The following is a 12,692-nucleotide window of genomic DNA, read 5'->3' as shown; positions in this document are numbered from 1 at the left end:
CTCCGCACCTTAATCTATGAGGTGTAGAAACTCCACCGTAGAAAATACATAAGAGAAAAATGTCTTGGCATGGCCGTGTGGCCAGCCTCCCAATGTGAAAAATGACATAAGATCAGATTACAATAGTAAAAAGTGCTATTTATACTGAACTAGTTACTAAGGATTACAGAAAATAAGTAACTAAGTGCAGATAGTGCAGAAATCCACTTTCGGGACCCACTTGGTGTGTGCTTGGGCTGAGCATTGAGATTTACACGTGCATAGGCCTTTTCTAGAGTTAAACGCCAGCTTGGATGCCAGTTTGGGCATTTAACTCCAGTTCTGTTGCCAGTTCCGGCGTTTTACGCCAGAAAAGGGTCTCTGGCTAGCGTTGAATGCCAGTTTGGGCCATCGAATCTCAGGCAAAGTATGAACTATTATACATTGCTGGAAAGCCCAAGATGTTAGCTTTCCAGCCCAATTGAGAACGCGCCAATTGGACTTCTGTAGCTCTAGAAAAACGCGTTTGAGTGCAGGGAGGTCAGAATCCAACAGCATCTGCAGTCCTTTCTCAACCTCTGAATCAGATTTTTTCTCAGGTCCCTCAATTTCAGCTAGAAAATACCTGAAATTACAGAAAAACACACAAACTCATAGTAAAGTCCAGAAATATGATTTTTGCATAAAAACTAATAAAAATATAATAAAAAGTAACTAAAACATACTAAAAACTACCTAAAAACAATGCCAAAAAGTGTATAAATTATCCGCTCATCAGTAAACAAAATACGTATAAAATTATCTCGTGTAAAAAAAATAAGAGAGGAATATTTATTTTGATAAATATTTTTTAAATTATTTATTTCGATAATTATTATATTTATTTAATTTATAAAAATAAAAAATCCCTACGAGAGATGAGGAAAAAAAATAATGTTATATAAATAATATACATACAAGACATTATAAAAAAATAAAAGAAAAAGAATTGTAACATGGATTTTAGACGTTGAAAGGAATTGCTTATTCAAAAGAAAAAGATTTTTTTTTTCTGTTCTATCTTTTAAACCTATTACAAATTAAATCACCCTTCTATTCCATTATTTGGCTTATTCCCTACGCCAAATTATGCCATCTGTGCTTTTGAAAACCTACTAATCAATCACACATCCAAGGAAACAGAAATAGTCTCCTAATCAATTTATTTATTTATTTTGACAGGGGATAATAATAATAATAGTGTTTATGAGTTGGTATATAAATTATCTAATTTATTTTTTGTAGTAAGTTTTGATTTTTTAAAAATTATTTATTGTTATATTTTTTAAATTAAATATTATTTTTTAATTTTTTTTAATAAATAAACACCACTTTTATAGCATTCACCTAATAATAATAATAATAATAATAATAATAATAATAATAATAATAATAATAATAATAATAATATATTATTTTTGAAAAGTAATACTGAAATAGGGAATGGGCACTGGGCAGTCCATTTAGGCAAAGTGACCAGTCACAGCTCACAAGGAGGTCTCTTTCTGCATTTTTATTCGCATTTAAATATTAAACACAACACAACACAACTTCGTTTCTTTTGTTCGTTTCTTCGCTTCCCATCGTTGAAATATCAGAGGCAGAGGCAGAGAAGAAGCACAGAGAAGAAGAAACGACAACGCAACATCAATAACAACCACGCTCTCTATTTTCTGATTTGATCTCACCAAACAGACATGGCGATGAACAACGATAACGGAGAGGTTAGGGCGTTGGAGAAGAAGCCTAAGACCAAGATCGTCTGCACGCTGGGCCCCGCATCGAGGTCTGTTCCCATGGTCGAGAAGCTTCTTCGCGCCGGCATGAACGTCGCTCGCTTCAACTTCTCCCATGGATCCCACGAATACCATCAGGAAACCCTCGATAATCTTCATGCTGCCATGGAGAACACCGGTATTCTCTGCGCCGTCATGCTCGACACCAAGGTTCTTTTTTCTTTTTTTTTTTCGAACGAATATATTCTTCTTCTGATTTTGCTTATTTATTTATTCACTTTTGCTCCATAGCAGTGTTTTAGTTTAACGGTTGTTGATCCAATTTTTTCATGTACCCGCTATCAATTATCATAAATAATAGATATATAGATAGATAGATAGATAGATACAAGTATGGAATATGGATGCATCAAAACTCGTTCATTTTGGCATCTTAAGTGGTTTTTGCATTTTATGCTGTATAGGTTAATCCAATTCCAGCTGTGTTGTTTTTAACTATATTTACTTAAAAGTGAGTAAATCCAACATTATTGACTAGGTTCCTTATTGTAATTTGTTTTGTGTGTGTATTTGGGTACAGGGTCCTGAGATTAGAACTGGATTTCTCAAGGATGGGAAGCCTATCCAACTGAAACAAGGTAATGAGATAACTATTTCAACTGACTATAACATAAAGGGGGATGAGAAAATGATCTGTATGAGCTACAAGAAATTGGCGGTGGATATGAAACCCGGAATGGTCATACTCTGCGCCGATGGCACAATATCGTTCACTGTTTTGTCTTGCGATAGGGAAAAGGGTTTGGTCCGGTGCCGCTGCGAGAACTCTGCCATGCTTGGAGAGAGGAAGAATGTTAATCTTCCTGGGGTGATTGTGGATCTCCCGACTTTGACAGAGAAGGACAAAGAAGATATCCTGAAGTGGGGAATTCCCAACAAGATTGACATGATTGCGCTTTCTTTTGTCAGAAAAGGTTCTGATCTGGTAGAAGTTCGCAAGATTCTGGGACCGCACGCTAAGAACATCCTTCTCATGTCAAAGGTATGTTATATTGTCTTTTTTCGTTTTTCTCCTTCAACGGAGAAGATAAATGATTTTGAATCTGGTCAGTACGTTATTTAGGATGTTATTTGTTCTGAAACAGTTATGAACTCATGGTATCATATTCCTTTTAACCTTGTCTGTATGCTCTTTAAAACATCTGTTTGGAACTTGGTGATTTCCTGGAATATAGAGATTCCTGTTGCATCTATGGTTAATGTGTGATTTTGAATATTTGTTAAATAGAAATTGGGATGTTATTTAGATAATTATCTTTTAAGTGTCTCTGCTGGTGGTGCTGTTGGTGTTGCTATTATTTGCTGTCACTATACATTTTCATGTTTTATTATGTGTTTGTGGTGACTTCTTCTGTCTATTAATAAAAATGTGTTCTAGGTTGAAAACCAAGAAGGGGTTGCAAATTTTGATGAAATCCTTGCAAATTCTGATGCATTTATGGTTGCGCGTGGTGACCTTGGAATGGAAATACCAATAGAGAAGATATTTCTTGCTCAGAAAGTGATGATCTACAAGTGTAACATCCAAGGAAAACCAGTTGTTACCGCAACCCAGATGTTGGAGTCAATGATCAAATCTCCCAGGCCAACAAGGGCTGAAGCTACAGATGTTGCCAATGCAGTTCTTGATGGCACAGACTGTGTGATGCTTAGTGGTGAAACAGCTGCTGGAGCTTACCCAGAACTTGCTGTTCGAACGATGGCTAAGATATGCCTCGAAGCAGAGAGCACCCTTGACTATGGAGATGTATTTAAGAGGATCATGGAACACTCACCAGTGCCAATGAGCCCATTGGAGAGTCTGGCTTCATCTGCTGTTAGAACTGCTAACTCAGCTAGAGCAGCACTTATATTGGTCCTAACCAGAGGTGGAAGTACTGCAAAATTAGTGGCTAAATACAGGCCGGGGATGCCAATTCTTTCTGTAGTTGTCCCTGAGATCAAGACTGATACCTTCGACTGGTCATGCAGTGATGAGGCCCCAGCAAGGCATAGCCTGATATTCCGTGGGTTGGTTCCGATACTAAGTGCTGCTTCTGCCAGAGCTTCTCATGCAGAAACAACAGAAGAAGCCTTGGAGTTTGCCCTTCAGCACGCCAAGGCAAAGGGTCTCTGCAATGTTGGGGATTCTGTTGTGGCTCTACACCGTGTGGGCACTGCCTCGGTCATCAAAATTGTGACTGTTAAATGATCACTTATTTAAGGAAATTCTCTAGCTGCTTTTGGCTAAAATTTTTGGAATGGTGTGGGACAGATCTCATCATTCGTTCAAACTTATCTTTTTGGAAACCTACATTGGATGCAAAACTTCAGTTTTAACTTATAAACATCTTATTAGGGTGGGACCCGTATTCGGATATACCACTGTTTACTTGTTATTTGCCTAATTAGCTGTTTTTTTTTGTTAATCTTTTGTCATTTGATAAGATGATATAGGGGGCTTTTGCCAAACCCTAACACTGGCGTAGTTTCGGATTCTCAACTTCCTACTACGAAGTTTGTTTTGATTGAGAAGTATATGGCTACATCATTTTAGTTCTTGTATCAATTTGAAATCTGATAGTAGATTCCATATATATATATATATGTGTGTATGGAATCGACTAAAAAATTGCTTAAATATACTCCCTGTTGATTTTCTGACGTATTAATTTATAGCCGCTTTTTAGCAGCTTAATGAACACATTGTTATGCGGATACAAATTATTCCAAAACCGATGGATAAGTTATGAATTTATGATGGGTGAAATTTATCCGAACTCCGAAGAGCACCAGCTTGTGCAACAACCGCTTGAGGACCTATAGCTTTTCATTTTTGACTGCCTCTATTGTACAGCAAGAAAGCTGGAGAAAGTGCACTAGCATATTTGCAATTTTCATTCAATATTGACACTAACTTTTTTTTTGTCATAAAAATGAACACGAATCTTTGAAATTTTCAATAACCCCTATAACTATCTCCTCATGGTATAATTCCAAAAAATAAATGAAAAAGAATCCTGGTACTCACTTCACATCTATCAATTTTCACGAGGCCACCTAATTAATTCTCTAAAGAAAAGGAAAGATGAACCCTGAAACGAAGTATTACATTCCAGGAAATTTCTCCCACATGAAGCACAATGAAATCGATCTAGATGCAGCATGCAAAGCAAGCACAGCGAGCCAAACTGCTTGCCCATACGTAATCTGTAGGCAAAGTGAAAATTCTTTTGACACATGAAACCAGAATAGCCTCAGCTCAGATTTGACAAAGATATTCAGGTACTGCTCCGAGGTAACAACTTCGGTTATTATTAGTGTCATAGATGTACCAGTCATGTGCCCCTCCTTTTCAGCATCATTTACAATGGGAGAGTTGTCAGTATAATGCAAGACCCCCACTCCCATACAGATATAGAAGTGGGAAAAATGCTTTTTAAAAGCTCTATATTAAACAAGTTCCATCTTGTTTGATGCATTCTCACCCTGCAAGGATCAAAGCGGATTAGAAGTGACTAAGGATATAAAGATGATATATATACAACCACTTCTATAGAATAAATACAAAATACACATTAAAAGCATGAAATAACACATGTATTTATATACAAATACGTGATAGCATATATATATATGAGGTTCTAATAACAACTAGATAACTCTTATTTCCATGGTTTCAAAATGTGAATTGTGAAGCATCAGTAAATGAAGAGGCAAATTCAAGCATGACAAGATGCAGAGGAGAAGCAGAGGGAGACAAATGATCTAGGGATGACAAGATGCAAGATTATACTTAAGCAAGATCCAAGACAAACTCATGTTTGTAACAAAAAAATGTACACTTGAGCAATTCAACAAATAAGTATTAAAAAAGCCTGAATAAATGTTGATTTAATAGTTCAATATAAACTTGATCATTCCCTTTTATAATGTCAACAAATGGTCTAGGGATCACTAGGCTCCAAGAATAGTGCTAAAGCAGCCCTTTAGCAGCCAGGCTCAATAGAGTTGTTTTAGTTAAATGAAAATGTTCAGCGATTTAGCACACCAATCCAAATTCCAAGTAACAAAGACATGTGGACTCTCCATAAAAGCTTCATCCAAGATAAATCATGTACACAAACATTTCTACATGGAGTTAATGAAAATGCAAATGTTGGGTAGAAGATATGGTGAGAAAGTTAATGATAAAGACCCCAGATTTTGGAAATGTTTACTCTTATAGGAAGGTGAGGTTAATTGGGTCCCAGTTAGGCCCAGGAAGAGAATAAAGACAAAGTTGTTGGTTATGATGAGTAGGAGAAAGAAAGGGTGAATCCATGTTGTTGGTTAGACTAGTTATATATGAATGCAAGGGGAGAGGATCATGTAGAACCTGAATGAGGAAGTTAGAAAGGTGAAGGGCTCCTCCATTTCTTTCATTGGATTTTCTGTTTTCTTCCAAACTTGTACTTAATACCATATCATACAAGATTTTGGGACGAGGTCCACACTGAAACTTCAGTCTTTATATACATATGGTCATAAACTTTCTTGTTATTTTTATTTCTCTTTATAAGTTTTTATTTCCGGTTATTTTAATTTCCAGTTTTTATTTCACTTTATATATATATATGGAATCATAAGTGCTTTACATAGCCTTCTTATCAGTTATCACGAGAAGATATATGCTTAATCAAATTCAGCAGACCAAAAGAAAATGTTCCAATAGATAGAAGTTCAATAATATATGTTACACAGAACATGGTTGGGAAAAAATCCATAACAGAAAGTATAAGTAGTTCCACATTTTATGTATAGCAAGCTATTTTATATGCACAATAAGACTCAAGTGAAAGGTATTCTTTCTTCAAAAACTTTCCAAACACAAGTAGTATCCAAGTAGGACCCTATTCTTATATAATCACATTAATGTTATCGAAAGTGACTAAATCAAGTCTCTATAATAATCAGTATGAAAATTATTTACAGACCAATGCAAAGCAGTAAATAACTGGAGCAGACTAAAATACTTATCATTCAGGGTCTCATTGGATAATATTGCTTAAAACTTTTTAAGAAAAAAAAAAGTTATAAGTTAAAAATCACATTTTAACTTTTTGACTCTTTTGGCCATAAAGATAATTAATTCTCCAAAAGTCATTTATAATGTTTTATGGAAAATATCCAACTTCCCAGAAGTCACTTTTAAAACACCCAGTACAAAACAACAATCGTTGTTAATGTGCTTCTACAAACGGAATAACTTATTCATTAGTTATTATTCCTCTAAAGTTTCTTTCATATGAAAACTTAAATTTTCCGCACTAAATAACAAATATTTAGCAAATTGTTGTGTATCTAGTTCATTGCAAATATGAGATCAGCATGAAAGAGGTTTTGGACAAAGGGATACAGATTGACATTGCTGAAAAAAGATGAATAGAGTACAGAAAAGGCTATACAACAATCAAATACTTACATCCTCCGCCTGCAAAGATCTTTCCATAAGTGACTTTTGGGCAACTTCGGAGGCAGAAGACGATTCATTTTGGGTGCTGTCATGATTGTACATCTGCAAACACAAACCAATTGAAAATGAAACAGATAAAACCTGATGAGGTTTATACAACAGAGAATTGAACAGAAAAAAGATTATCATAAATGAAATATTAATCAAAGTCTTCCCTATAATTAACATTCATCTAAAGAAAGAGGTAAAATATCACTCTTCCACAATGCAAAAAATGAAAATGCAAGTGGGAATGCAATTAATGTACTGAGGGCCACTACTTGCCACTGTGTTACAATAGGGAAGTGAGAACAGAATTCAGAAAATGAAATCTGATTTTAATCTCTTGGATAGGTATTCATATTATTTTTATTCAAAGTTAATTCATTGGATTAATGAAATTCGCATATCGTGTATTCTTGGGAAAAATGGTCTCAGTGCTTAGTAGCATTAAGACAGACAAGAAACTTTCTTGATAGGTTTTTAAAGGAAATACAAAATGAGGTAGAATGCTAAGTAAAGGACACTGTTGCTAACCTCGTGTACCATAAAACTTAATTAACTTTCTCAGTAGAAAATATATATATAAATCAAACACATTATTAAATTACCAAAGATCTCACTCTAAACATAAAATATGTGCTGGGTTAGACAACTGGACAAGTCTGATGATGAATAATTTTGTACAAGCGATTGATTATTTCTTTTTACCATAAGAAAAAGATTTTCTTCAAAGTAAAATCCACAATGCCTCATGTGCACCAGTTCCCAGATAAGTTCGTAGCTTATTGAGAATTGGATTGTGTGCCAAGAATCAATCCAACAGCAAAAGTTCCACAAGGTTACAGTGTACATAAATTATCTATGGAGTTAGTATCAAAGCAGATAAAATTGCAAAGCAAACTATCTAACCCAGAGAATTCAGATTAATTGGAAACTAAATGTATTTACCTAACCAAATATGAACAAGCATTTGACGTTCAGTGCAGAATTTAGCCTACCTCAAATGAAAATTTGTTCTCTTGACCATCTTCAAACAGGGATGAGTAATACGCTGGATCATAGATTGAGCCTCCAAGTATCTCATTGGCACCAGAGTGCTGCCTAGCTACTGGAGGGGTCACAGGAACAGGACTCAAGAAACTATTCCTCAAGTCCGAATCTGCTGTCCGAGAAGCTGTGTCCACGTAGGAAGCCCCCAACCTATAAATCTGAATCCACAGAAACGAGGAAGACAACCTCACCACAAAACCAACCATTTGCATAGCAAGCGTAAGCTTCACCGAGAATATAAAAAATGATGTATAATCATCCTCGGAAATATTCCTGCAGACACAAACAGTGTCTTTCATCAGACGCAAACAAAAACCAAAGTCACAATCACTCGCACAAATATCTATTAATTGAATAAACTAAAAAAAATTCTTAGATAGTTCATTCTCTATAGCATGCTTATTTCCTTTTAATCTATCTAGTAACTGAGTCCCTCAGCTAGAAATGAATCAATACACAAGCACCGTAGCCTAAGGTTCTAAAATTCAACCAATTTGGACAAGCGTGTTGTACAAATTAGAAATCAAACAAAAACCTAAGAACTGCCGGAAAACGCACCAAATTTCATGGCTGAAGAGGATGAACCAAGCAATATCGAGCAACACGGAGCAGAAGAGAAGGAAGGCATAGGTACGGCCAAGTCCCTGACTGCTACTCTCAATGGCAACCAAAGCAAACAACGCGATTGCCAGATTTACAAGCAACACACCATTGTACGACGCTCCCAGCGATCCAATTATCGCGCACCCAATCTACCATTCCAATTATACACATTCAATCAATGAATTAACTAATCAATCAATTTAAACCTATGCATTTATTGAATTCATGAAAAAAAGAGCGCAGAACCTGAATGTAAAGGAGGAGAACAGCGAGTGACTGGAGGCTATCGTAATCGCGTAACCATGGCTGTATTCGATCTCTCAAACTGGAACAGAAGTAACCGCAACGCGTCATATGTTTTTGCGCACATGCATATACACGCTTTCTCGAAGAAGCTGGAATCTCAATCGACGAGCGCGGAAAGAAGATGTTGATGAACGGGAAGCAAATGCATAACGAGTGTGTCGTGTGTGTGTGAGAGTCGTGTTCGCACTCTATTTCTTTTTATTTGTTTATTATTGGTTTATTTTTTGTTTTTTGTGTGTAGTGAGTGATGTCAATGGTGACAGGTGAAGACGAATTGCCGTATTTGGAGGAAATGGAATTCACAGAGGCGGAGCGGACAGCTAAGCGTAACGAGAGTTTGATGTTGAGAGTGGCAGCGATGGCAGCTTTGGATTCGTATATTTCCCTTTCTTCCCCCCCTCACCTCACCTGTGAGTCTGTAACCAACTTTTTCTCTCTCGCCTCGCTCCCATAATTATTCAATTTTCACCTTGTTTCTGTAGTAGTTGTGTTGTACACAAAGAAAATAAATGATTGTTTAATTTGTTTTTCTACAATTTTTTTCTTTTATTTTTTATTTATTTATTTATTTATTTTTTTGGTAATAGTTATTAAAGTGATCATTATTTTCTTTCTTTTTTTAAAAATAGATAATTATTTTGACAACAGGTGTGATTTATGCTTTGTGTTGTTAAGGATCAACCTAAATGATAAAAAGAATTTTGTTAATATTACCAAAAGCTTTCGTTGTCAAAATATTCACACACATGTAAGCGACCTGGGATTTCCATTTTGTTATATTAAAAAATTACATTTAGAGTATAATTATCCCAAAAAAAAAAAAAGAATAAATTAATGAGTAAAGTTAACTATCTATTAAAAATCAGATTTATCTTTAAATACTCTGAATTAAGTAAAAGGTGATAAGTAATTAACTAACAAGATTAATTTTTTATTTATAATATTCTATATTAATAATTTAAATTTTAAAAAATAATTTATTAATTAAATTAATTAATTTTTTAAAAACACACTATACTTTTTATTTTTTATTTTTAAAACTTATTAACATTAATCTTAAAAATACAATATTATTAAATATTTTGTAAAAATAAATTTTAAATTACTTGAGAGAGAGAGAGAGAGAGAGAGAGAGAGAGAGAGAGAGAGAGAGAGAGAGAGAGAGAGAGAGAGAGAGAGAGAGAGAGAGAGAGAGAGAGAGAGGTCGTTGACCTTTTGATCCGCAGACATTTAACTCCTCGAGAACTTGAAAATATATTTAAGTCCCTGGTCCTTTTAAAATCTGGATATATCGATCCTTCATGTTTACTTAGGTATGTCAAACCCAACAAAAAAATTAAACATGACTCCCATTATACTGACCTAGTTGATACAGATACACATATAAAAGAATTTTTAAAATTAAACAAATTTGACTCTAGAATCGATGTGTCTAACTTTTAAAAAAATCATAAACTTAAATATATTTTTAAATTCTTAGAAATTTAAATATCTGCAGATCCAAAAATTTAAGGATAAATTTGTCTTTTATATATATATATATATATATATATACTAACCTAATTCTTTTCGACATGTGTATAGGTAAGATTGGCCCAATAGCACCAAATCCACTAAAATTTTGTTCCACCCAAATTGGATCAAAGTAGATACAAGTTTCTAAAACTCATATTTAAGAATGAAGTTGGGTTGGTTTATTGATTAGCTCATTAATTTGGTTAACTAAATGTTTAGAGTTCGAATTTCGCCTTATGCATGCAGTAATTCATTAGTCAATGACAAAATCCTTAAATAGAATTCAGTACCCCAACAGATTAATCTTTAGTCTCAATCTTTCTGTCTCTATCTCTCCACCAAACGCTACCTAACCTACCGGATTGAGACGGACTTAGGGAGCAAGTTAAACACTCTCTCCATTGCTTCGGTTAACTCCCCACCTTGCAAAAAAAAAAATAACCGCCCATAATTTTTATCAATCATCTGCAAAAAAGGATTTAGGGTTCGTTTGGGAAACACTAAAAAGCTACTTTTTTTAACTTTTGACTTATAGAAAGTTATATTAATGTGTTTGGTACAATTTTTTAGATAAACTTTTAACTTTTTAAAAAGTTATTTAAAAGCTTTTGAAGAAGTTAAAAAATGTGACTTCTCCCATTTTCAAAAGCTATTTTATCACTCCTATTTAATGTACAACTTTAAAATAAGAACTTTTATAATAACTTTCCAAACTCAAAATAACTTATTTAAAAGTTAATATTAATAAAAGTTCTTATATTTTAAGCTCCTTTTTCAAAAGAACTTATTTAAGAAGTTTAGCCAAATTGGCCCTTAAGACCCAATTTGGATAAACAACTTAATTATATTTCTTTTGACAAAATAGCTTAAAGAATAAATAGTTATATTAAAAGTAGTTTATAAATAAGTTATTTTGTATTTGGTTTTTAGATCTGAAAGTACTTATTATATAAAAATGTGATAAAAAGTAGTAGAGTCTGTTTGGGAAGTAGCATAAGCTACTTTTTTTTTTTACTTTTGAATTATGAAAAGTCACCGTATGTATGTTTGACACTACGTTAAAAAAAACTTTTAACTTCCCGAAAAATTAATTCATAACTTTTTGAAGAAGTAGAAATATATGACTTCTCTACTTCTCGATAAGTTATTCTACCACTTCCTTAAAAAAAATTTAACTTTAAAACAAAAAAATCTACTTTCCCTCCACCACCATTTTCACGTAAGGTCTGCTAGAAGCATTGGCCTTCCACCATCATTCTTACGCAATGTTCCATCAGCTCCAAGTAAGGGTCATCCATCACCATTTTCACGTAATGATTTATCTGCTGAAAGTATTGATCTTCTACCACCATTTTCAGACAATATTCCATCTGAATAATCTATTGCATATAATTTTTTTTGGGGGATAAGTATTGTTTTGGTCCCTCACGTTGAAGGTCGGAATCGAACCCGTCCCCGATCTAATTTTCGATTTAGAATCATCCTTAACGTTTTTTTTTCGTATTAAAATCGTCCTTTTTAATTTTTATTCTTAAACTACCCTTCCTTTTTAATAAAATTTAAAAAATTAAAAATAAAAAAAATAAAACACGGTTGGGGTGGGGGGAGGGAAGACAGGGAGGGGGAGACCGGGGGGTGGGGTGGGGGTGGCGGGAAGGGGAGACAGGGAGGGGGAGACCGGGGGTGAGGGTGGGGGTGGATGGTGGTGGGAAGGGGAGACCGGAGGGTGGTGGAGGGGGGAAGGGGAGACCGGGGTGGGGGTGGCGGGAAGGGGAGACGGGGAGGGGGAGACCAGGGGTGAGGTGGGGGTGGGGTGGGGGTGGATGGTGGGGAAGGGGAGACCGGAGGGGTGGGGGAGGGGGGAAGGTTGACCGGAGGGTGGGGGAAGGGGAGACCGGAGGGTGGGGGAGGGGGGAGGGGGGAAGGGG

General features: G+C 35.1%; 2 protein-coding genes across 2 annotated transcripts; one reads left to right on the top strand and one right to left on the bottom strand.

Moving 5' to 3' along the window:
* Nucleotides 1-1,456: 1,456 nt before the first annotated feature.
* On the top strand, nucleotides 1,457-4,362 carry LOC112741923 (pyruvate kinase, cytosolic isozyme). Its single transcript, XM_025791107.3, has 3 exons — nucleotides 1,457-1,964; nucleotides 2,335-2,796; nucleotides 3,193-4,362. The coding sequence occupies exons 1-3, from the start codon at nucleotides 1,716-1,718 to the stop codon at nucleotides 4,003-4,005; spliced, it is 1,524 nt and encodes a 507-aa protein (XP_025646892.1). The 5' UTR covers nucleotides 1,457-1,715; the 3' UTR covers nucleotides 4,006-4,362.
* Nucleotides 4,363-4,659: 297 nt separating this feature from the next.
* LOC112741924 (uncharacterized) lies at nucleotides 4,660-9,747 on the bottom strand. The gene is made up of 5 exons (XM_025791108.2): nucleotides 9,190-9,747; nucleotides 8,899-9,092; nucleotides 8,289-8,613; nucleotides 7,258-7,350; nucleotides 4,660-5,282 (listed from the first exon to the last, which is right to left on the bottom strand). The coding sequence occupies exons 1-5, from the start codon at nucleotides 9,295-9,297 to the stop codon at nucleotides 5,247-5,249; spliced, it is 756 nt and encodes a 251-aa protein (XP_025646893.1). The 5' UTR covers nucleotides 9,298-9,747; the 3' UTR covers nucleotides 4,660-5,246.
* Between the last annotated feature and the right edge of the window lie 2,945 nt (nucleotides 9,748-12,692).

This window comes from Arachis hypogaea, chromosome 14, assembly GCF_003086295.3.
Source record: "Arachis hypogaea cultivar Tifrunner chromosome 14, arahy.Tifrunner.gnm2.J5K5, whole genome shotgun sequence".
Taxonomy (NCBI): Eukaryota; Viridiplantae; Streptophyta; class Magnoliopsida; order Fabales; family Fabaceae; genus Arachis; species Arachis hypogaea.
Note: the sequence above shows the minus strand (reverse complement) of the source record. Positions and strands in the feature narration are given on the sequence as shown.